At 45.0% G+C, this 25,954-nt stretch overlaps 1 protein-coding gene across 1 annotated transcript in view; it reads right to left on the minus strand.

Annotated features, from left to right (window-relative positions):
- Positions 1-12,109: 12,109 nt before the first annotated feature.
- LOC124041063 (calcium/calmodulin-dependent 3',5'-cyclic nucleotide phosphodiesterase 1C-like) overlaps positions 12,110-25,954 on the minus strand; it is a 55,442-nt gene continuing 41,597 nt past the window's right edge. The window contains exons 8-13 of the mRNA XM_046358230.1: positions 21,979-22,099; positions 17,347-17,428; positions 15,730-15,847; positions 14,789-14,964; positions 14,362-14,679; positions 12,110-12,598 (exon numbers count right to left, since the gene is read on the minus strand). Of these exons, the coding sequence (XP_046214186.1) occupies positions 12,582-12,598; positions 14,362-14,679; positions 14,789-14,964; positions 15,730-15,847; positions 17,347-17,428; positions 21,979-22,099 (832 nt within the window). The 3' untranslated portion in view covers positions 12,110-12,581. The remainder of the gene's footprint in view (positions 12,599-14,361; positions 14,680-14,788; positions 14,965-15,729; positions 15,848-17,346; positions 17,429-21,978; positions 22,100-25,954) is intronic.

The raw sequence follows: 25,954 nt of genomic DNA on the forward strand, positions 1-25,954 counted from the left end.
GTGCGTAAGACTGTTAAATGCATATTTTGCATTACTCATCTCATATACTGTTCTACTGTATCTTTTTTATTTTTTATTTTTATTTAACTAGGCAAGTCAGTTAAGAACAAATTCTTATTTTCAATGACGGCCTAGGAAAAGTGGGTTAACTGCCTGTTCAAGGGCAGAATGACAGATTTTGTACCTTGTCAGCTCGGGGATTTGAACTTATAACCTTTCGGTTACTAGTCCAATGCTCTAACCACTAGGCTACCCTGCCGTCTCTATGCTGCTCTGGCATTGCTCATCCATATATGTATATATTCTTAATTCCATTCCCTACTTAGATTTGTGTATTAGGTATTTGTTGTGAAATTGTTAGATATTACTTGTTAGATATTGCTGCACTGTCAGAACTACAGTAGAAGCACAAGCATTTTTCTACATATAACATCTGCAAAACACATGTATGTGAACAATAAAAAATGTATTGATTTGATGAAGATAAAGTGGAACTGGAAAATGGACAGGAATTTGTCTGCCTTAAATGCACCACCGTCAAACAGCTCAGGGAAGAGATACTCCGGATATTAGTTTGGCTATGAGAAAAGGATAACCTGCTTTCTAAGTACACCAATCTTACTGTAACCCAGGCAAACTGAATCTCAGTTTTAAATGCCTCCTATAGCTAAACTGTCTGAGTAGGGCAGTGTTGATCTGTCCCAATCCAACAGACAAATGTTCCGCTCATCTCCATGGGAGACTGGATACTCGCAACGCGTAGTAGTTCGGGTAGGCAGTCTGGCCACCTTTCATCTATCCAATCCAGCTATCAAACTGCTTTGCCACGCTTGAGACGGACCTGCCCGGGAGTCAACACCCAGTGGCACCCTCCCTCATGGCCACCACAGTTCAGCAGGTCGATTCCCCATCAGATTCCATCACGACCACCATCATTTTGGGCAGCTCGATGGTGAGAGACATTGGCACCAACATCCATGACATCAACTCCCTCCTGGCGAAGTGACCATTGTCACTCACATATGTTTCAACGACCTTCGTTTTAGACGATCAAAGGGAGGACTCCAAAACATGTGCACCCTTGCAGGCACCGGGAAGAGAATTATCTCTGGCCCCTTTCCGTGCTACCGAAGAAGTTCAGAACATTTCAGCCAATCTGGAAATAGCCCATACAACTACCTCATCCTCATATTATATTTTTTCTTCTCCTTTGCACCCCAGTATCTCTACTTGCACATTCCTCTACTCGTAAGGAGGCTGCGAATTTTTGCAGCTTTTTGTTAAAAATCGCGCACAATTTCAACGTCCTGAAGTCTCTAAAACTGGTTAAATCATGTCTGTGACTATAACAGAACGTGTGTATAAGGCAAAATCCCAAGGAAAACTGTTCACAAAAAACACACAAAAAATATCCATCCGCCAGTCTCTGTATTGTCTATGGCAAGGGAAAATAGATAGCGTGCAGTTTACAATGCCTACAGCTTCCACACAATGTCGCCAGTACTGGCATTTGAGTTTAAGTTTATCCTTGTTTAGATGAGGAATAGGCACTTCCTGTCTTCGGGTCCCTCAGAGGAAGTTATGAAAGGGCGAATATGGACCATGATTTCAAGACTTGCTGCTATCGAATACAGATCGCCCAGTGATCAATTTTATCGATTATTAACGTTTACTAATACCTAAGACAGGAGAAATACTCCAGATATAACAGACTGCCACTAGCCCCCCGACACATAAACTACTGCAGCATAAATACTGGAGGCTGAGACAGGAGGGGTCGGGAGACAATGTGGCCCTGTCCGACGATACACAAGGGCCAACAAGGCAGGATATAACACCACCCACTTTGACAAAGCACAGCCCACTGGAGGGATATCAACAGACCACCAACTTACTAACCTGAGAGAAGGCCGATTACATCCCACAAAGATATGCCCCACAGCACGAACCCGTGCCAACCCAGACAGGAAGATCACGTCAGTGACTCAACCCACTCAAGTGACACACCGCTCCTAGGGACGGCATGGACGAGCACCAGTAAGCTAGTGACTCAGCCCCCATAATAAAATAAAATCGAAATCAAATCAAACTTTATTTTCCACATGCGCCGAATACAGCAAGTGTTAGAAATACTTATATAACAAGTGTTAGACTTTACAGTGAAATACTTAAGCCCTTAATCAACAGTGCAGTTCAAGAAGAAGAAAATATTTACCAAGTAGACTAAAATAAAAAGTAATAATAAACAGTAACACAATAAGAATAACAATACCGAGGCTATATACAGGGGGTACCGGTACCGAGTCAGTGTGCAGGGGTATAGACTAGTTGAGGTAATCTGTACATGTAGGTGGAGGTGAAGTGACTATGCATAGGTAACATACAAACAGTATGTAGCGTCTGCTAAATGGTATATATAGTGTAGAACGGGGGGTGTGTCAATGCAAATTGTCTGGTGTGATTTTTATGAATTGTTCAGCAGTCTAATGGCTTGGGGTAGAAGCTATTGAGGAGTCTTTTGGTCCTAAACTTAGCGCTCCGGCACCGCTTGCCGTACGGTAGCAGAGAAAACAGTCTGTGACTTGGGTGACTTGAGTCTCTGGCAATTTTATGGGCATTCCTCTGACACTGCCTATTATATAGGTCCTGGATGGCAGGAAGCTTGGCCCCAGTGATGTACTGGGCCATTCGCACTACCTCTGTAGCGCCTTACAGTCAGATGCCGAACAGTTGCCATTCCAGGCGGTGATGCAACCGGTCAGGATGCTCTCGATGGTGCAGCTGTAGAACCTTTTGAGGATCTGAGGACCCATGTCAAAACTTTTCAGTCTCCCGAGAGGGAAAATGCTGTGTCGTGCCCTCTTCTTCACAACTGTCTTGGTGTGTTTGGACCATGATAGTTCAGTGGTGATGTGGACTCTCGACCCGCTCCACTACAGCCCCGTTGATGTTAATGGGGGCCTGTTCGGCCCACCTTTTCCCGTAGTCCACGATCAGCTCCTTAGTCTTGCTCACATTGAGGGAGGGGTTGTTGTCCTGGCACCACACTACCAGTTCTCTGACCTCCTCCCTACATGCCGTCTCATCATTGTTCAGGGCTACCACTGTTGTCGTCAGCAATCTTAATGATCGTGTTGGACTCGTGCCTGGCCATGCAGTTGTGGATGAACAGGGAGTACAGGAGGGGGGGCTCCGGTGTTGAGGATCATATGGCATATGTTTAGCTACCTCCCCTCACCACCTGGGGGTGGCCCTACAGGAAGACCATGTTCCAGTGGCAGAGGGAGGTGTTTAGTCCCAGGATCCTTAGCTTAGTGATGAGTTAGAGGGTACTATGGTGTTGAACGCTGAGCTGTAGTTAATGAATTAATAGCATTCTCACATAAGTGTTCCTTTTGTCCAGGTGGTAAAGGGTATCTGTGGATCTGTTGGGATGTATGCAAATTGGAGTGGGTCTAGGGTTTCTGGGATAATGGTGTTGATGTGAGCCATTACCAGCCTTTTAAAGCACTTCGTGGCTACGGACGTGAGTGCTACGGGTCTGTAGTCATTTAGGCAGGTTACCTTTGTGTTCTTGGGCACAGGGACTATGGTGGTCTGCTTGAAACATGTTGGTATTACAGACTCAAATCAGGGACATGTTGAAAATGTCAGTGAAGACACTTGCCATTTGATCAGCACATGCCCGGAGCACACGTCCTGGTAATCCGTCTGGCCCCGCAGCCTTGTGAATGTTGACCTGTTTAACGGTCTTACTCATGTCGGCTACGGAGAGCTTGATCACACAGTCGTCCGAAACAGCTGATGCTCTCATGCATGCGTCGGTGTTGCTTGCCTCGAAGCGAGCATAGAAGTTATTTAGCTCGTCTGGTAGGCTCGTGTCACTGGGCAGCTCGCTGGGCAGTTCGCATAGTTAGATGGTTCAGTAATGTAATATATCTCTATTGTTAGGTCTACTATGGATCAGTAATATACAGTAGGGCAAAAAAGTATTTAGTCAGCCACCAATTGTGCAAGTTCTCCCACTTAACAAGATGAGAGAGGCCTGTAATTTTCATCATAGGTACACTTCAACTATGACAGACAAAATGGAGAAAAAAAATCCAGAAAATCACATTGTAGGATTTTTGAAGAATTTATTTGCAAATTATGGTGGAAAATAAGTATTTTATAGTCAAATGGCTATTGTAATTCTCATACTATTAAAATATGAAGTTTAAGTATAATTCTGACTGGTGTGTGGTTTGTAACTCTCCTCATTTAGTATTAAGGGAAATTGCCACGACACTTCTTGCAGCGCAGCCTCCCACTTCTATTCTATTTCTTTTTCTACACAGCATTGTACATATATTCAGTTTCTTGGCAATTATTTGCATGGAATAGCCTTCATTTCTCAGAACAAGAATAGACTGAAGAGTTTTAGAAGAAAGTGCTTTGCTTCTGGCCATTTTGAGCCATTAATCGAACCTACAAATGCTGATGCTGGTTGCGGAGTGATCTTCAAGATCGGGCTTCTCCCTCCACCTCTCCCACTGAACCGAGAGTGCAGTTACACTTGGCTAAATCAATTCCAGTAATTCATTAAATAATTATACATTTGTATCGCTACCCATACTGTAAGAAACGCTGGTAGAGTATTTATTTATTTTCTTCAAATTTTTAAAATTGTATTTTTATTTTACATTTTTCTTAAATATACAGTGGGGAGAACAAGTATTTGATACACTGCCAATTTTGCAGGTTTTCCTACATACAAAGCATGTAGAGGTCTGTAATTTTTATCATAGGTACCGGTACACTTCAACTGTGAGAGACAGAATCTAAAACAAAAATCCAGAAAATCACATTGTATGATTTTTTTAAAAGTAATTTTATAAAGATATTTTTTTAAGTAATTCATTTGCATTTTATTACATGACACAAGTATTTGATCACCTACCAACCAGTAAGAATTCTGGCTTTCACAGACCTGTTAGTTTTTCTTTAAGAAGCCCCCCTGTTTTCCACTCATTACCTGTATTAACTGCACCTGTTTGAACTTGTTACCTGTATAAAAGACACCTGTCCACACACTCAGTCAAACAGACTCCAACCTCTCCAAAATGGCCAAGACCAGAGAGGGTGTAAGGACATCAGGGATAAAATTGTAGACCTGCACAAGGCTGGGATGGGCTACAGGACAATAGGCAAGCAGCTTGGTGAGAAGGCAACAAATGTTGGCGCAATTATTAGAAAATGGAAGAAGTCAATCCCCCTCGGTCTGGGGCTCCATGCAAGATCTCACCTCGTGGGGCATCAATGATCATGAGGAAGGTGAGGGATCAGCCCAGAACTATACAGCAGGACCTGGTCAATAACCTGAAGAGAGCTAGGACCACAGTCTCAAAGAAACCCATTAGTAACACACTACGCCGTCATGGATTAAAATCCTGCAGCGCGCGCAAGGTCCCCCTGCTCAAGCCAGCGCATGTCCAGCCCCGTCTGAAGTTTGCCAATGACCATCTGGATGATACAGAGGAGGAATGGGAGAAATTCATGTGGTCTGATGAGACAAAAATAGAGCTTTGGAGGAAGAAGAAGGATGAGTACAACTCCAAGAACACCATCCCAACCGTGAAGCATGGAGGTGGAAACATCATTCTTTGGGGATGCTTTATTGCAAAGGGGACAGGACGACTGCACTGTATTGAGGGGAGGATGGATGGGGCCATGTATCGTGAGGTCTTGGCCAACAACCTCCTTCCCTCAGTAAGAGCATTGAAGATGGGTCGTGGCTGGATCTTCCAGCTTGACAATGACTCGAAACACACAGCCAGGGCAACTAAGGTGTGGCTCCGTAAGAAGCATCTCAAGGTCCTGGAGTGGCCTAGCCAGTCTCCAGACCTGAACCCAATAGAACATCTTTGGAGGGAGCTGAAAGTCCGTATTGCCCAGAGACAGCCCCGAAACCTGAAGGATCTGGAGAAGGTCTGTATGGAGAAGTGGGCCAAAACCCCTGCTGCAGCGTGTGCAAACCTGGTCAAGAACTACAGGAAACATATGTTCTCTGTAATTGCAAACAAAGGTTTCTGTACCAAATATTAAGTTCTGCTTTTCTGATGTATCAAATACTCATGTCATGCAATACAATGCTAATTAATTACTTAAAGATCATACAATGTGATTTTCTGGATGTTTTTGTTGTTTTAGATTCCGTCTCTCACAGTTGAAGTGTACCTATGATAAAACTTACCGAACATGTCGGATGTCGGAAAACCTCCAAAATCGGCAGTGGATCAAATACTTGTTCTCCCCACTGTAGTTATATATATATATGTATATATATGTATTGTTATTATTATTAACTTTAAACATGAAAAACATAAACAGAACAGCCAGAGGGATTCCAAAGAAATAAGAAAGAAATAAAACAATATATGAATTGAAATACGTAACGGATAGATTTTGTAGACATTTTGTTTTGTATATGTTTTAATGACTCTAAATAGTTTTCCAAATCAGATTTTTTTTTAATTAAGAAAAAGGGGCTTTTTCTTCATAAATTTTGATTTGTATATGGAACATTTTCCTAGTAAAATAAAGAGATTTATGACATACTCACGTTCAATTGTGGAATCAGTGTAGTAAAACAATATGTAAAACTTTAACTTTTAAATTTTGAGGCAAGATATAGTTTTACATCAGTCCAGAACACTTCACTATATAAACAAAGACAGAATAAGTGTTCAATCGATTCTGTTTCACAAAAACTGCATTCACTGGTAACATGGTAACATCAGGTTAGACATAGACATATTTAGAAATATTTAGAAATCAAGCTATTACACGGATAGAATCTATGGAGCATCTTAAAGGAGATCTCCTTTACGTTATTGGTCATCAAAACTTTGTGTGTAGTGAACCAAGCGTCAGTTTACATTAAACAATGAAGCCCAACAAAATATTGCAGAGGGAATAGACTTCCTGTAGAAAATATCCCTTAATAAACAATTGTTGAATTTCTTATCTAGTAGACCAATGCCTTTCAACAGGATATCACCGACAATAGGAGATATTCCAAAATATGCATTATTCAGTAGTAATGTTTTTATCCCACTAGATATAGCTTTAATAACTGTCATATTCCTTGCTTGAAACCTCGTCGGACCAAGTCGTATCTTTCCATAAATTCTCTCTGTGTAAATAGATTCCCACTAATATTAACTAATTGGCTGACAAGGACAATGTTTTTAGAGAACCATTTATGGTTACATAACATCTTGTTTCTATTTAATTATGAGGTGAAAAGTTGTGTTTATACAACAAAGCCCAGCACATTAAAGCCGGCTTGTGAAAAGCCGCCAATTCCACAGGAAGTTTGCCCAGAATATACGGGCATTGTAGCAAAAAAATGAAGCCCTTCAAGCTTCTGAAAAACTAAGTGAGGTAAAATATTCCAGAAACAATGAGAATTATTTATGTACCTTTTAAACCAGTTGACTTTGATTGAAGAGAGTGAAGTCTAAGACATTTAGACGGCCATCACAAACCCTGTCGGTGATAACATCTCTATCTTATGTGGCTTGTTGTGGCTTGTTGTGGCTTGTTTAATGTGGCTTGTTGTGGCTTGTTTAATGTGGCTTGTTGTGACTTGTTGTGGCTTGTTGTGGCTTGTTGAATGTAGCTTGTTGTGGTTTGTTGTGGCTTGTTGTAGCTTGTTGTGGCTTGTTGTGGCTTGTTGTGGCTTGTTTAATGTAGCTTGTTGTGGCTTGTTGTGGCTTGTTTAATGTAGCTTGTTGTGGCTTGTTGTGGCTTGTTGAATGTAGCTTGTTGTGGCTTGTTTAATGTAGCTTGTTGTGGCTTGTTGTGGCTTGTTGAATGTAGCTTGTTGTGGCTTGTTTAATGTAGCTTGTTGTGGCTTGTTGAATGTAGCTTGTTGTGGCTTGTTGTGGCTTGTTGTGGCTTGTTTAATGTAGCTTGTTGTGGCTTGTTGAATGTAGCTTGTTGTGGCTTGTTGTGGCTTGTTGTGGCTTGTTTAATGTAGCTTGTTGTGGCTTGTTGTGGCTTGTTGAATGTAGCTTGTTGTGGCTTGTTGAATGTAGCTTGTTGTGGCTTGTTGTGGCTTGTTGTGGCTTGTTTAATGTGGCTTGTTTAATGTAGCTTGTTTAATGTAGCTTGTTGTGGCTTGTTGAATGTAGCTTGTTGTGGCTTGTTGAATGTAGCTTGTTGTGGCTTGTTGAATGTAGCTTGTTGTGGCTTGTTGAATGTAGCTTGTTGAATGTAGCTTGTTGTGGCTTGCTGAATGTAGCTTGTTTAATGTAGCTTGTTGTGGCTTGTTGTGGCTTGTTTAATGTGGCTTGTTGAATGTAGCTTGTTGTGGCTTGCTGAATGTAGCTTGTTGTGGCTTGTTTTTCTTATGTGGTATAGAGTATAGGCACACATTCAATATGTTGGTAACTAACCACTGACTGAATTACCCTGCTAGATTTAAACATAGATCCATATGTAGCTAATAAACTAAATCATTATAGGAATAATGCAACAATCATATGAATCCCGTTTAGATTCTAAAAATGATAAGATATATAGCTAATTCTGCTAATCAGAATTAGCTATAGCTATATTAGCTATATTTCCTAAGCTGTAGTATTCCGTGGGATATTATATGTGAAAGCACAGATAGAGAAACATCTTACTGTCTTCAGAGGGAGAACATCAAATCATGAATCATTAAATGCTAAATAAATGCCCAAAGCATTTCTCCTATCATATGATATCTCCACATATACAGCTTGGCAGAAGTTCAATATCATTATATTATTATAATAATAGACAGTAGTCACTTATAGATCATATTCTATATGGGGTGTCTTATAGTTTTAAAAACAGCCAAGTTACAACTGGTCATGTCTCAATGGCATCTTATTCTCTATATATAGTGCACTAATTTTGTCCATGGCCCAAAGACAATAGGGTGCCATTTTAAAATGTGCCTTAATGAACAGTACTAGGCAATTAACAAGGACCTGTGTCCCAAATTAAACCTATAGGAAGAAAGGAGAGAGAAAGATATGGATGTCCAGAATAATACATTTTAGTACAGCTAAACACTGAATGACACACAGGAACAACTAGTCTAGTCAGGTCAGGTATAAAGGTGACTTAACGTCAGTACAGCTAAGCCTGGAATGACACACAGGAACACCAGAAATAACTACCTCAGTATAAACATGTTTGACTTTGCATCACAAAGAAAGGTTTCAGGTGTTATATAAAGGTAAAGGATCAGATCAAATGCAAAACAGAATCTTCTATATATGAACAGTGGATAGACATATTTGATCTGATTTATTTAAAAAATAGTCTCTAACCCTAGTCTAGTCAGGTACAGGTGACTTAGCGTTGGTCGCCCGGGCTAGTCTAGTCAGGTACAGGTGACTTAGCGTTGGTCGCCCGGGCTAGTCTAGTCAGGTACAGGTGACTTAGCGTTGGTCGCCCGGGCTAGTCTAGTCAGGTACAGGTGACTTAGCATTGGTCACCCGGAATAGGCTAGTCAGGTACAGGTGACTTAGCGTTGGTCGCCCGGGCTAGTCTAGTCAGGTACAGGTGACTTAGCGTTGGTCACCCGGAATAGGCTAGTCAGGTACAGGTGACTTAGCGTTGGTCGCCCGGGCTAGTCTAGTCCAGTACAGGTGACTTAGCGTTGGTCGCCCGGGGCTAGTCAGGTACAGAAAGGTGACTTAGCGTCGGTCCCCAGGCTAGTCTATTTAGGTACAGGTATAAAGGTGACTTAGCGTCGGTCCCCCAGGCTAGTCTATTTAGGTACAGGTATAAAGGTGACTTAGCGTCGGTTCCCCAGGCTAGTCTATTTAGATACAAGTATAAAGGTGACTTAGCGTCTGTCCCTCAGGCTAGTCTATTTAGGTACAGGTATAAAGGTGACTTAGCGTCGGTCCCTCAGGCTAGTCTATTTAGGTACAGGTATAAAGGTGACTTAGCGTCGGTCCCTCAGGCTAGTCTATTTAGGTACAGGTATAAAGGTGACTTAGCGTCGGTCCCCCAGGCTAGTCTATTTAGGTACAGGTATAAAGGTGACTTAGCGTCGGTTCCCCAGGCTAGTCTATTTAGGTACAGGTATAAAGGTGACTTAGCGTCGGTCCCTCAGGCTAGTCTATTTAGGTACAGGTATAAAGGTGACTTAGCGTTGGTCGCCCGGGGCTAGTCAGGTACATAAAGGTGACTTAGCGTCGGTCCCTCAGGCTAGTCTATTTAGGTACAGGTATAAAGGTGACTTAGCGTCGGTTCCTCAGGCAAGTCTATCTAGGTACAGGTATAAAGGTGACTTAGCGTCGGTTCCTCAGGCTAGTCTAGTCAGTACAGGTATAAAGGTGACTTAGCGTCGGTCCCTCAGGCTAGTCTATTTAGGTACAGGTATAAAGGTGACTTAGCGTCGGTCCCTCAGGCTAGTCTAGTCAGTACAGGTATAAATGTGACTTAGCGTCGGTTCCTCAGGCTAGTCTAGTCAGTACAGGTATAAGGGTGACTTAGTGTCAGTCGTACAAGCTTGGCTGACGCTGTTCCTAACAGAAGGTGAGGTTAACGGCTGTGACAGGTCTAGAGGAGTATTCCAGGTGAGTTACAGGTGAATTACAGATATGTAATTAACACATACAGTTCAAGGGGGAAGTTTACATAAACTTAGGTTGTTGTCATTAAAACTCATTTTTCAACAACTCCACAAATTTCTTGTTAACAAACTATAGTTTTGGCAAGTTTATTAGGACTTCTACTCTATGCATGACGCAAGTAATATTTCCAACAATCGTTTACAGACAGATTATTACACTTGTAATTCACTGTAGCACAATTCCAGTGGGTCAGAAGTTTACATACACTAAGTTGACTGTGCCTTTAAACAGCTTGGAAAATTCCAGAAAATTATGTCATGGCTTTAGAAACTTCTGATAGGTAATTTACATAATTTGTACCTGTGGATGTATTTCAAGGCCTACCTTCAAACTCAGTGCCTCCTTGCTTGACATCATAGGAAAATCAAAAGAAATCTGCCAAGTCTGGTTCATCCTTGGGATCAATTTCCAAACACCTGAAGGAACCACGTTCATCTGTACAAACAATAGTATGGAAGTATAAACACCATGGGACCACGCAGCCGTCATACCGCTCAGGAGGGAAACGCATTCTATCCCCTAGAGATGAACGTACTTTGGTGTGAAAAGTGCAAATCAATCTCAGAACAACAGCAAAGGACATTGTGAAGATGCTGGAGGAAACCGGTACAAAAGTATCCACAGTAAAAGGAGTCCTATATCAACACAACCTGAAAGGCCGCTCAGCAAGGGAGAAACCACTGCTCCAAAAACGCCATAAAAAGACAGACTATGGTTTTCAACTGCACATGGGGAAAAATATTGTACTTTTTGGAGAAATGTCTTCTGGTCTGATGAAACAACCGTAAGCACGGGGGTGGCAGCATCATGTTGTGGGGGTGGCAGCATCATGTTGTGGGGGTGGCAGCATCATGTTGTGGGGGTGGCAGCATCATGTTGTGGGGGTACTTTTCTGCAGAATGGACTGGTGCACTTCACAAAATAGATGTCATCATGAGGCGGAAAATTATGTGGATATATTGAAGCAACATCTCAAGACATCAGTCAGGAAGTTAAAGCTTGGTCGCAAATGGGTCTTCCAAATGGACAATGACCCCAAGCATACTTCCAAGGTTGTGGCAAAATGGCTTAAGGACAACAAAGTCGAGGTATTGGGGTGGCCATCACAAAGCCCTGACCTCAATCCTATAGAAAATGTGTGGGCAGAACTGAAAAAGTGTGTGCGAGCAAGGAGACCTACAAACCTGACTCAGTTACACCAGCACTGTCAGGAGGAATGGGCCAAAGTTCACACAATTTATTGTGGGAAGCTTGTGGAAGGCTACCCAAATCGTTTGACCCAAGTTAAACAATTTAAAGGCAATGCTACCAAATACTAATTGAGTGCATGTGAACTTCTGACCCACTGGGAATGTGATGAAAGAAATAAAAGCTGAAAATAATTAATTCTCTCTACTATTATTCTGACATTTCACATTCTTAAAATATAATGGTGATCCCAACTGACCTAAGACAGGTAATTTTCACGATTAAATGTCAGGAATTGTGAAAAACTGAGTTAAAATGTATTTGGCTAAGGTGTATGTAAACTTCCGACTTCAACTGTAGATACATCCAGTTGGGGGTGTCGGTGGATTGAAGAGTCTGTGAAGGCTCTTTACCCATAATGCACCACAACTGTAAAAACAAAAACAATGTCAATCACAACATAGGAAAGGAAGGGTTTGGCTCAAATACCCTGCAATAAGCAACAGGGGTGGGTTCCATTACATTTCAATTCAGTCAGTTCTCAAGATCTGAAGTTCTGATCTTTCCTCATTGCTTCAAAGAGCTCTTATGTATAAAGTAGAGGTTGGCTCTTACGTACTCTACATATGATAAGAAACAGCAGATGGAGGATGGAGGGATGACATGTAATAGTCTCTGTCCAGTAGAGAGCGTTAGAGCTTCAGCCTCCTGGTCTGCTGCTTGATCCTAGTGCAAATCTACCGCTGAGGGAAACAACATAGAACTTCATGTTACCTGTCAGTAGAGGTCAGTGTCTCTGACCTTCATGTTACCTGTCAGTAGAGGTCAGTGTCTCTTACCTTCATGTTACCTGTCAGTAGAGGTCAGTGTCTCTTACCTTCATGTTACCTGTCAGTAGAGGTCAGTGTCTCCTACCTTCATGTTACCTGTCAGTAGAGGTTGGCTGTCTCTGACCTTCATGTTACCTGTACCTGTCGGTAGAGGTCAGTGTCTCTGACCTTCATGTTACCTGTCGGTAGAGGTTGGTGTCTCTTACCTTCATGTTACCTGTCAGTAGAGGTCAGTGTCTCTTACCTTCATGTTACCTGTCAGTAGAGGTTGGCTGTCTCTTACCTTCATGTTACCTGTACCTGTCGGTAGAGGTCAGTGTCTCTGACCTTCATGTTACCTGTCGGTAGAGGTTGGTGTCTCTGACCTTCATGTTACCTGTACCTGTCGGTAGAGGTCAGTGTCTCTGATCTTCATGTTACCTGTCGGTAGAGGTTGGTGTCTCTTACCTTCATGTTACCTGTCAGTAGAGGTCAGTGTCTCCTACCTTCATGTTACCTGTCGGTAGAGGTCAGTGTCTCTTACCTTCATGTTACCTGTCGGTAGAGGTTGGTGTCTCTGACCTTCATGTTACCTGTACCTGTCGGTAGAGGTCAGTGTCTCTGACCTTCATGTTACCTGTCAGTAGAGGTCAGTGTCTCTGACCTTCATGTTACCTGTACCTGTCGGTAGAGGTCAGTGTCTCTGACCTTCATGTTACCTGTCAGTAGAGGTCAGTGTCTCTGACCTTCATGTTACCTGTACCTGTCGGTAGAGGTCAGTGTCTCTGACCTTCATGTTACCTGTACCTGTCGGTAGAGGTCAGTGTCTCCTACCTTCATGTTACCTGTCAGTAGAGGTTGGTGTCTCTGACCTTCATGTTACCTGTCAGTAGAGGTCAGTGTCTCTTACCTTCATGTTACCTGTCAGTAGAGGTCAGTGTCTCTTACCTTCATGTTACCTGTCAGTAGAGGTCAGTGTCTCCTACCTTCATGTTACCTGTCAGTAGAGGTTGGTGTCTCTGACCTTCATGTTACCTGTCAGTAGAGGTTGGTGTCTCTGACCTTCATGTTACCTGTCAGTAGAGGTCAGTGTCTCTGACCTTCATGTTACCTGTCAGTAGAGGTCAGTGTCTCTGACCTTCATGTTACCTGTCAGTAGAGGTCAGTGTCTCTTACCTTCATGTTACCTGTCAGTAGAGGTTGGCTGTCTCTTACCTTCATGTTACCTGTCAGTAGAGGTCAGTGTCTCTGACCTTCATGTTACCTGTCAGTAGAGGTCAGTGTCTCTGACCTTCATGTTACCTGTCAGTAGAGGTTGGTGTCTCTTACCTTCATGTTACCTGTCAGTAGAGGTCAGTGTCTCTGACCTTCATGTTACCTGTCAGTAGAGGTCAGTGTCTCTGACCTTCATGTTACCTGTACCTGTCGGTAGAGGTCAGTGTCTCTGACCTTCATGTTACCTGTACCTGTCAGTAGAGGTCAGTGTCTCCTACCTTCATGTTACCTGTCAGTAGAGGTTGGTGTCTCTGACCTTCATGTTACCTGTCAGTAGAGGTCAGTGTCTCTGACCTTCATGTTACCTGTCAGTAGAGGTCAGTGTCTCTTACCTTCAGGTGTTTTGGAGACTCCGCCCCCTCTGGCATAAGAGAAAATGTTCCCTGAAAAACCTGTTTAATATACAGTATAATGACACCTACACTTCTGTAATGGTGGGCTGGTGTCTGCTGCACTTCCAGTCTGTGTCCTCACTCCATCCCTCTCTCCTGTCCTCACTCCATCTTTCTCTTCGGTCTTCACTGTGCATTTGTCCTGACGTAAGTTGAGCTCCTCTGGCACTTTACTCTCCTCTTCTCCCACTCCCTCCACCTCTTCTTCCTCTCCCTCTTCCTCTCCCTCTCCCTCCTGTGACTCTGTATCTCCCAGCTCTGTTTCAATTTCTCTCTCCTGGGGTTCCATAGTGTCTTCCTGCAGTACTCTCTCCTCCTCAGCCTCCCTTCTGGCCTTCTCCTGTGTCTCTGGAGGAACACACATACACATGCACACACACAAAAGTGTCAAGGGATATTGATTGGTTGGTAGGTTGATTGATTGATTGGTCGATCGATAAAACTACAGACAAGACACCTTTAGTGGCCTGTGTCTTCCATCTCTCTCTGTTCTGATAAACCTCTTCGTTCCACAGAGCCTTGAAGTTCTTCAGGTCCACAGCCAGTAGAGAAAAATGTCCAGTAGCACTGCCCTCTGACCCGGTACTTTTTACACTACCACGCTTAGCATCCTCACAGCTAATACTGTTTAGACTGGAGAAAGGAGAGGAGAGGAGAGGAGAGGAGAGGAGGGAGGGAGGAGTGGAGGGAGGGAGTGGAGGGAGGGAGGGAGGGAGGGAGGGAGGGAGGGAGGGAGGGAGGGAGGGAGGGAGGGAGGGAGGGAGGGAGGGAGGGAGGGAGGGAGGGAGGGAGGGAGAGGAGAGGAGAGGAGAGGAGAGGAGAGGAGAGGAGAGGAGAGGAGAGGAGAGGAGAGGAGAGGAGAGGAGAGGAGAGGAGAGGAGAGGAGAGGAGAGGAGAGGAGTAAAAAGAAAAAGGTATCTACATGGTTGACAGGGAGAAGACTTATAGTTAACTGAGACTGTACCACTAGAGGAGAGATAGTTTCTACATGGTTGACAGGGAGAAGACTTATAGTTAACTGAGACTGGACCACTAGAGGAGAGATAGTTTCTACAGGGTGAAGACTGTGAAGTTGCCAACTCTCGTTTAAAGCACGGAGTGGAGGCCTGTGTTTGGGATAACAGCAGTGTTTAATCCTCCACAGACTCGACCACACAGCAGGTGTAACAGTGTATAAGAGGGTATAACAGGGAATAACAGTGCAATCCTTCACAGGCCCTGAAACTCATTTAGACTTTCTCACAGTCCTTGGAGCCGGATGACTGCATCATCTCCTGGACCCACTGCCACACACTGATAGGTCCAGAAGATACACTGTGTTGGCGATGCGCTCTTTTCCTACAGGAGAAACAGGAAGTAGAAGCCGGTACCAGGAAGTAGAAGCAGGAATCGTGGTACCTGGAACGTCTGAACCCTGCAAGGCTGAGTGACGCCTCGTTGATGAGCGGAAGGACAATCTTCTCCGTCATTTCTGTCAACACGGTGAAGGTTGGAACCACAATGAAGTCTATAAACCCTGGAGACAGACACATAGAGAGGCCAGTGGTTATCAACCGTGTTTTAACCGTGGCACACCTTGATGGGCTAAACAATTCTACAGCACAACTAACATTTCCCTATTCATTTATTTACTGGTAATGACTTGTATTTTTATTTTTGCAGAGCGTACCTGTCCCCTGCGGGAATCAAACCCACAACACTGGCGATGCTTTACCAACCAAGGCACATGGGACTCTCTCATCACACTTTTCATTTTCCATTTGTTTTGTCTTGTCTTCCTCACACCTGGTTCCAATTCCCTCATTACATGTTGTGTATTTAACCCTCTGTTCCCCCCCATGTCCTTGCCCAGAAATGTTTATTGTAAGTGCATGTGCACGTTTAGCTGGTGTGCAAAGGGTTTTGTACCCATTTGACTGTTTGTTCTGGATGCCGGTGGTTTTATGTGTTCAAATGCTCCGTTGTAAACCCAGTTTTTGCTCTCCTGCGCCTGATCTCCCTGCCGCCAGTACGCTGTATTCAGTTAAGGTGTATGTAAACATCTATTTTTTTGTGACAAAAGTTTTTTGTAGATTAAATTGGGTTTTGTCTAGAGACGAGTGGTTCTCTGCATTTAAAGGTGCAACCACAGACACAAAGCCATGCTCTGTTTGTTTCTATGGCAGAGGCTGTGGTATAGTTAAGCCTAATCAGACTTGCTTGTGCTAATGCTTCTCACAAGCAAAGTGAAATTATACAAATTAATTTGCTGATAATGCGCAGCCCTCGAATGACATCGGGTTCGAGTCCAGGCTCTGGTTGGGCCACTGAAGGACATTCAGAGACTTGTCCCGAAGCAACTCCTGAAGCTGTCTTGGCTGTGTGCTTAGGGTCGTTGTCCTTCACACCAGACTGAGGTACTGAGCGCTCTGGAGCAGGTTTTCATCAAGGATCTCTCTGTACTTTGCTCCGTTCATCTTTCCCTCGATCCTGACTAATCTCCCAGTCCCTGCCGCTCAAAAACACACAGCATGATGCTGCCACCACCATGCTTCACCATAGGGATGGTACCAGGTTTCCTCCAGACATGATGCCTGGCATTTAGGCCAAAGAGTTCAATATTGGATTCATCAGACCAGAGAATCTAGTTTCTTGGTCTGTCAGTATATAACTCGCCTATCTGGGACTGGGCCACCATGGTTGACTTGTTGTCAGGGTTGAGGTTATATAACTCACCTATCTGGGACTGGGCCACCATGGTTGACTTGTTGTCAGGGTTGAGGTTATGTAACTCACCTATCTGGGACTGGGCCACCATGGTTGACTTGTTGTCAGGGTTGAGGTTATATAACTCACCTATCTGGGACTGGGCCACCATGGTTGACTTGTTGTCAGGGTTGAGGTTATATAACTCACCTATCTGGGACTGGGCCACCATGGTTGACTTGTTGTCAGGGTTGAGGTTATATAACTCACCTATCTGGGACTGGGCCACCATGGTTGACTTGTTGTCAGGGTTGAGGTTATGTAACTCACCTATCTGGGACTGGGCCACCATGGTTGACTTGCGGTCACACAGAGGAGAGAAGGGCAGTCCTAGCTCCGCCTCCTTATCGCCCTGGAGACACACAGCACATCACATGATCAACATGATGACATCACACCGTCAATAACCCAATCAAGACATGGCATATGGGAGTGTAGTGAGACACCCAATGGACTGGAAGATTCTCTTCTCAACACTGATCTTGAAAAAAACGTAAAAACATGAAAATCAATCAATTCACCATCATTAACACAATGGAAAAATATTTGTATTTATTATTTTAAAAAATGAAATACTATGGATGACAGAGAAAAACACATTGGTACAATTTAAAGCCAAGTGGCAAACAATAATGCAGGCACCAAGTACTGGGGATGGAGGTGTGACTATGTACTGGGGATGGAGGTGTGACTATGTACTGGGGATGGAGGTGTGACTATGTACTGGGGATGGAGGTGTGACTATGTACTGGGGATGGAGGTGTGACTATGTACTGGGGATGGAGGTGTGACTATGTACTGGGGATGGAGGTGTGACTATGTACTGGGGATGGAGGTGTGACTATGTACTGGGGATGGAGGTGTGACTAGGGGATGGAGGTGTGACTATGTACTGGGGATGGAGGTGTGACTATGTACTGGGGATGGAGGTGTGACAGGTACTGGGGATGGAGGTGTGACAGGTACTGGGGATGGAGGTGTGACTATGTACTGGGGATGGAGGTGTGACTATGTACTGGGGATGGAGGTGTGACTATGTACTGGGGATGGAGGTGTGACTATGTACTGGGGATGGAGGTGTGACAGGTACTGGGGATGGAGGTGTGACAGGTACTGGGGATGGAGATGTGACAGGTACTGGGGATGGAGGTGTGACTATGTACTGGGGATGGAGGTGTGACAGGTACTGGGGATGGAGGTGTGACTATGTACTGGGGATGGAGGTGTGACAGGTACTGGGGATGGAGATGGGGATGGAGGTGTGACTATGTACTGGGGATGGAGGTGTGACTATGTACTGGGGATGGAGGTGTGACTATGTACTGGGGATGGAGGTGTGACTATGTACTGGGGATGGAGGTGTGACTAGGTACTGGGGATGGAGGTGTGACTATGTACTGGGGATGGAGGTGTGACTAGGTACTGGGGATGGAGGTGTGACTATGTACTGGGGATGGAGGTGTGACAGGTACTGGGGATGGAGATGTGACTATGTACTGGGGATGGAGGTGTGACTATGTACTGGGGATGGAGGTGTGACTATGTACTGGGGATGGAGGTGTGACAGGTACTGGGGATGGAGATGTGACTATGTACTGGGGATGGAGGTGTGACTATGTACTGGGGATGGAGGTGTGACTATGTACTGGGGATGGAGGTGTGACTATGTACTGGGGATGGAGGTGTGACTAGGTACTGGGGATGGAGGTGTGACTATGTACTGGGGATGGAGGTGTGACTAGGTACTGGGGATGGAGGTGTGACTAGGTACTGGGGATGGAGGTGTGACTATGTACTGGGGATGGAGGTGAGACTATGTACTGGGGATGGAGGTGTGACTAGGTACTGGGGATGGAGGTGTGACTAGGTACTGGGGATGGAGGTGTGACTAGGTACTGGGGATGGAGGTGTGACTATGTACTGGGGATGGAGGTGTGACTATGTACTGGGGATGGAGGTGTGACTATGTACTGGGGATGGAGGTGTGACTATGTACTGGGGATGGAGGTGTGACTATGTACTGGGGATGGAGGTGTGACTATGTACTGGGGATGGAGGTGTGACTATGTACTGGGGATGGAGGTGTGACTATGTACTGGGGATGGAGGTGTGACAGGTACTAGGGATGGAGGTGTGACAGGTACTAGGGATGGAGGTGTGACTATGTACTGTGGATGGAGGTGTGACTATGTACTGGGGATGGAGGTGTGACTATGTACTGGGGATGGAGGTGTGACTATGTACTGGGGATGGAGGTGTGACTATGTACTGGGGATGGAGGTGTGACTATGTACTGGGGATGGAGGTGTGACAGGTACTAGGGATGGAGGTGTGACTATGTACTGGGGATGGAGGTGTGACTATGTACTGGGGATGGAGGTGTGACTATGTACTGGGGATGGAGGTGTGACAGGTACTAGGGATGGAGATGTGACTATGTACTGGGGATGGAGGTGTGACTATGTACTGGGGATAGAGGTGTGACTATGTACTGGGGATGGAGGTGTGACTATGTACTGGGGATGGAGGTGTGACTATGTACTGGGGATGGAGGTGTGACTATGTACTGGGGATGGAGGTGTGACTATGTACTGGGGATGGAGGTGTGACTATGTACTGGGGATGGAGGTGTGACTATGTACTGGGGATGGAGGTGTGACTATGTACTGGGGATGGAGGTGTGACTATGTACTGGGGATGGAGGTGTGACTAGGTACTGGGGATGGAGGTGTGACTATGTACTGGGGATGGAGGTGTGACTAGGTACTAGGGATGGAAATGTGACTAGGTACTGGGGATGGAGGTGTGACTATGTACTGGGGATGGAGGTGTGACTATGTACTGGGGATGGAGGTGTGACTATGTACTGGGGATGGAGGTGTGACTATGTACTGGGGATGGAGGTGTGACTATGTACTGGGGATGGAGATGTGACTATGTACTGGGGATGGAGATGTGACTATGTACTGGGGGGTGGAGGTGTGACTATGTACTGGGGATGGAGGTGTGACTATGTACTGGGGATGGAGGTGTGACTATGTACTGGGGATGGAGATGTGACTATGTACTGGGGATGGAGGTGTGACTATGTACTGGGGATGGAGGTGTGACTATGTACTGGGGATGGAGGTGTGACTATGTACTGGGGATGGAGGTGTGACTATGTACTGGGGATGGAGGTGTGACTATGTACTGGGGATGGAGATGTGACAGGTACTAGGGATGGAGATGTGACTATGTACTAGGGATGGAGGTGTGACTATGTACTGGGGATGGAGGTGTGACAGGTACTAGGGATGGAGGTGTGACTATGTACTGGGGATGGAGGTGTGACAGGTACTAGGGATGGAGGTGTGACAGGTAATAGGGATGGAGGTGTGACTATTTACTGGGGATGGAGGTGTGACTATGTACTGGGGATGGAGGTGTGACTATGTACTGGGGATGGAGGTGTGACTATGTACTGGGGATGGAGGTGTGACTATGTACTGGGGATGGAGGTGTGACTATGTACTGGGGATGGAGGTGTGACTATGTACTGGGGATGGAGGTGTGACTATGTACTGGGGATGGAGGTGTGACTATGTACTGGGGATGGAGGTGTGACTATGTACTGGGGATGGAGGTGTGACTATGTACTGGGGATGGAGGTGTGACTATGTACTGGGGATGGAGGTGTGACTATGTACTGGGGATGGAGGTGTGACTATGTACTGGGGATGGAGGTGTGACTATGTACTGGGGATGGAGGTGTGACAGGTACTAGGGATGGAAATGTGACTAGGTACTAGGGATGGAGGTGTGACTATGTACTGGGGATGGAGGTGTGACTATGTACTGGGGATGGAGGTGTGACTATGTACTGGGGATGGAGGTGTGACTATGTACTGGGGATGGAGGTGTGACTATGTACTGGGGATGGAAATGTGACTAGGTACTAGGGATGGAAATGTGACTAGGTACTAGGGATGGAGGTGTGACTATGTACTGGGGATGGAGGTGTGACTATGTACTGGGGATGGAGATGTGACAGGTACTAGGGATGGAGATGTGACTAGGTACTAGGGATAGTCACTTTAACCATATCTACTACTACATACTACCTCAATCAGCCTGACTAACCGGTGTCTGTATATGGCCTTGTTACTCTTTTTTCAACTGTATTTTTAATGTTGTTTTATTTCTTTACTTACCCACACACACACACACACACACACACACACACACACACACACACACACACACACACACACACCTTTTTTCTGGCACCATTGGTTAGAGCCTGTAAGTTAGCATTTCACTGTAAGGTTTACACCTGTTGTATTCGGCGCACGTGATAAATAAACTTTGATTTGATTTAACCCTGTAAGTGTTGTCAACACAGCATATTAAACTAGAACCCTATAAGTCCTGTCAACACAGAATAATAAACTAGAACCCTATAAGTCCTGTCAACACAGAATAATAAACTAGAACCCTATAAATCCTGTCAACACAGAATAATTAGAGGTCAAGAGTTAGAAGTCAGAGGTTACCGGTCTGAAGAACTCCTCCAGAAGGGATGCTGTCCAGCGGTGGTGCAGGGTTAGAGGTTAGAGGTCAGAGGTTACCTGTCTGAAGAACTCCTCCAGAAGGGATGCTGTCCAGCGGTGGTGTAGGATTAGAGGTTAGAGGTTACCGGTCTGAAGAACTCCTCCAGAAGGGATGCTGTCCAGCGGTAGTGTAGGGATAGAGGTCAGAGGTCAGAGGTTACCTGTCTAAAGAACTCCTCCAGTAGGGATGCTGTCCAGCGGTGGTGTAGGGATAGAGGTTAGAGGTCAGAGGTTACCTGTCTAAAGAACTCCTCCAGAAGGGATGCTGTCCAGCGGTGGTGTAGGGTAAGGGTTAGAGGTCAGAGGTTACCTGTCTAAAGAACTCCTCCAGAAGGGAGGCTGTCCAGCGGTGGTGTAGGTCCCATGTCTTAGCTGGGTGGCTGATATCAGCTGTATGGAGCAGCAAAGACATGGCTTTGGGTTTATCAATCCTGGTGGACACACACACACACGCACACACACACACACACACGCACAGTTAGATAGTTAACAGTAGAGACAGGGCTTTGGGTTTCTCAATTATGGAGAAGGAGACAGAGAGACAAAAGGGTAAATCCATGACATCACAGCAGACAGTCTGTATGTGTTGTAACAACGACAAGGTCAGAGTTCAGCAGACAGTCTGTATGTGTTGTAACAACGACAAGGTCAGAGTTCAGCAGACAGTCTGTATGTGTTGTAACAACGACAAGGTCAGAGTTCAGCAGACAGTCTGTATGTGTTGTAACAACGACAAGGTCAGAGTTCAGCAGACAGTCTGTATGTGTTGTAACAACGACAAGGTCAGAGTTCAGCAGACAGTCTGTATGTGTTGTAACAACGACAAGGTCAGAGTTCAGCAGACAGTCTGTATGTGTTGTAACAACGACAAGGTCAGAGTTCAGCAGACAGTCTGTATGTGTTGTAACAACGACAAGGTCAGAGTTCAGCAGACAGTCTGTATGTGTTGTAACAACGACAAGGTCAGAGTTCAGCAGACAGTCTGTATGTGTTGTAACAACGACAAGGTCAGAGTTCAGCAGACAGTCTGTATGTGTTGTAACAACGACAAGGTCAGAGTTCAGCAGACAGTCTGTATGTGTTGTAACAACGACAAGGTCAGAGTTCAGCAGACAGTCTGTATGTGTTGTAACAACGACAAGGTCAGAGTTCAGCAGACAGTCTGTATGTGTTGTAACAACGACAAGGTCAGAGTTCAGCAGACAGTCTGTATGTGTTGTAACAACGACAAGGTCAGAGTTCAGCAGACAGTCTGTATGTGTTGTAACAACGACAAGGTCAGAGTTCAGCAGACAGTCTGTATGTGTTGTAACAACGACAAGGTCAGAGTTCAGCAGACAGTCTGTATGTGTTGTAACAACGACAAGGTCAGAGTTCAGCAGACAGTCTGTATGTGTTGTAACAACGACAAGGTCAGAGTTCAGCAGACAGTCTGTATGTGTTGTAACAACGACAAGGTCAGAGTTCAGCAGACAGTCTGTATGTGTTGTAACAACGACAAGGTCAGAGTTCAGCAGACAGTCTGTATGTGTTGTAACAACGACAAGGTCAGAGTTCAGCAGACAGTCTGTATGTGTTGTAACAACGACAAGGTCAGAGTTCAGCAGACAGTCTGTATGTGTTGTAACAACGACAAGGTCAGAGTTCAGCAGACAGTCTGTATGTGTTGTAACAACGACAAGGTCAGAGTTCAGCAGACAGTCTGTATGTGTTGTAACAACGACAAGGTCAGAGTTCAGCAGACAGTCTGTATGTGTTGTAACAACGACAAGGTCAGAGTTCAGCAGACAGTCTGTATGTGTTGTAACAACGACAAGGTCAGAGTTCAGCAGACAGTCTGTATGTGTTGTAACAACGACAAGGTCAGAGTTCAGCAGACAGTCTGTATGTGTTGTAACAACGACAAGGTCAGAGTTCAGCAGACAGTCTGTATGTGTTGTAACAACGACAAGGTCAGAGTTCAGCAGACAGTCTGTATGTGTTGTAACAACGACAAGGTCAGAGTTCAGCAGACAGTCTGTATGTGTTGTAACAACGACAAGGTCAGAGTTCAGCAGACAGTCTGTATGTGTTGTAACAACGACAAGGTCAGAGTTCAGCAGACAGTCTGTATGTGTTGTAACAACGACAAGGTCAGAGTTCAGCAGACAGTCTGTATGTGTTGTAACAACGACAAGGTCAGAGTTCAGCAGACAGTCTGTATGTGTTGTAACAACGACAAGGTCAGAGTTCAGCAGACAGTCTGTATGTGTTGTAACAACGACAAGGTCAGAGTTCAGCAGACAGTCTGTATGTGTTGTAACAACGACAAGGTCAGAGTTCAGCAGACAGTCTGTATGTGTTGTAACAACGACAAGGTCAGAGTTCAGCAGACAGTCTGTATGTGTTGTAACAACGACAAGGTCAGAGTTCAGCAGACAGTCTGTATGTGTTGTAACAACGACAAGGTCAGAGTTCAGCAGACAGTCTGTATGTGTTGTAACAACGACAAGGTCAGAGTTCAGCAGACAGTCTGTATGTGTTGTAACAACGACAAGGTCAGAGTTCAGCAGACAGTCTGTATGTGTTGTAACAACGACAAGGTCAGAGTTCAGCAGACAGTCTGTATGTGTTGTAACAACGACAAGGTCAGAGTTCAGCAGACAGTCTGTATGTGTTGTAACAACGACAAGGTCAGAGTTCAGCAGACAGTCTGTATGTGTTGTAACAACGACAAGGTCAGAGTTCAGCAGACAGTCTGTATGTGTTGTAACAACGACAAGGTCAGAGTTCAGCAGACAGTCTGTATGTGTTGTAACAACGACAAGGTCAGAGTTCAGCAGACAGTCTGTATGTGTTGTAACAACGACAAGGTCAGAGTTCAGCAGACAGTCTGTATGTGTTGTAACAACGACAAGGTCAGAGTTCAGCAGACAGTCTGTATGTGTTGTAACAATGGCAAGGTCAGAGTTCAGCAGACAGTCTGTATGTGTTGTAACAACAGAACAAGGTCAGAGTTCAGCAGACAGTCTGTATGTGTTGAGGACAGGAACTAATCAGAGTTCAGCAGACAGTCTGTATGTGTTGTAACAACGACAAGGTCAGAGTTCAGAGACAGTCTGTATGAGGCTCAGAACAACGACAAGGTCAGAGTTCAGCAGACAGTCTGTATGTGTTGTAACAACGACAAGGTCAGAGTTCAGCAGACAGTCTGTATGAGGACAAGGTCAGAGTTCAGAGACAGTGAGTTGTAACAACGACAGGAACTAGTCTGTATCAGGACAGTGGTGACAGAGGACAAGGTCAGAACAAAGCAGACAGTCTGTATGTGTTGTAACAACGACAAGGTCAGAGTTCAGCAGACAGTCTGTATGTGTTGTAACAACGACAAGGTCAGAGTTCAGCAGACAGTCTGTATGTGTTGTAACAACGACAAGGTCAGAGTTCAGCAGACAGTCTGTATGTGTTGTAACAACGACAAGGTCAGAGTTCAGCAGACAGTCTGTATGTGTTGAACAGGAACAAGGTCAGAGTTCAGCAGACAGTCTGTATGTGTTGTAACAACGACAAGGTCAGAGTTCAGCAGACAGTCTGTATGTGTTGTAACAACGACAAGGTCAGAGTTCACTCAACATGTATCTATCAGTCTGACCCAGCAGGAACTAATAGAGGCTAAGGACAGAGGAGAGGATAGGAACTAATAGAGGATCAGGAGAGATGAGAGGACAGGAACTAATAGAGCATCAGGACAGAGAAGATGACAGGTACTAATAGAGGATCAGGACAGTGGTGACAGAGGAGAGGACAGGAACAAAGAGGATCAGGACAGAGGAGAGGATAGGAACTAATAGAGGATCAGGACAGTGGTGACAGTGGAGAGGACAGGAACTAATAGAGGATCAGGACAGTGGTGACAGAGGAGAGGACAGGAACAAATAGAGGATCAGGACAGTGGTGACAGAGGAGAGGACAGGAACAAAGAGGATCAGGACAGAGGAGAGGATAGGAACTAATAGAGGATCAGGACAGTGGTGACAGAGGAGAGGACAGGAACTAATAGAGGATCAGGACAGAGGAGAGGACAGGAACTAATAGAGGATCAGGACAGAGGAGAGGACAGGAACTAATAGAGGATCAGGACAGTGCTGACAGAGGAGAGGTCAGCAACTAATAGAGGATCAGGACAGAGGAGAGGTCAGGAACTAATAGAGGATCAGGACAGAGGAGAGGACAGGAACTAATAGAGGATCAGGACAGAGGAGAGGACAGGAACTAATAGAGGATCAGGACAGAGGAGAGGACAGGAA

Source organism: Oncorhynchus gorbuscha, linkage group LG08, assembly GCF_021184085.1.
Source record: "Oncorhynchus gorbuscha isolate QuinsamMale2020 ecotype Even-year linkage group LG08, OgorEven_v1.0, whole genome shotgun sequence".
Taxonomy (NCBI): domain Eukaryota; kingdom Metazoa; phylum Chordata; class Actinopteri; order Salmoniformes; family Salmonidae; genus Oncorhynchus; species Oncorhynchus gorbuscha.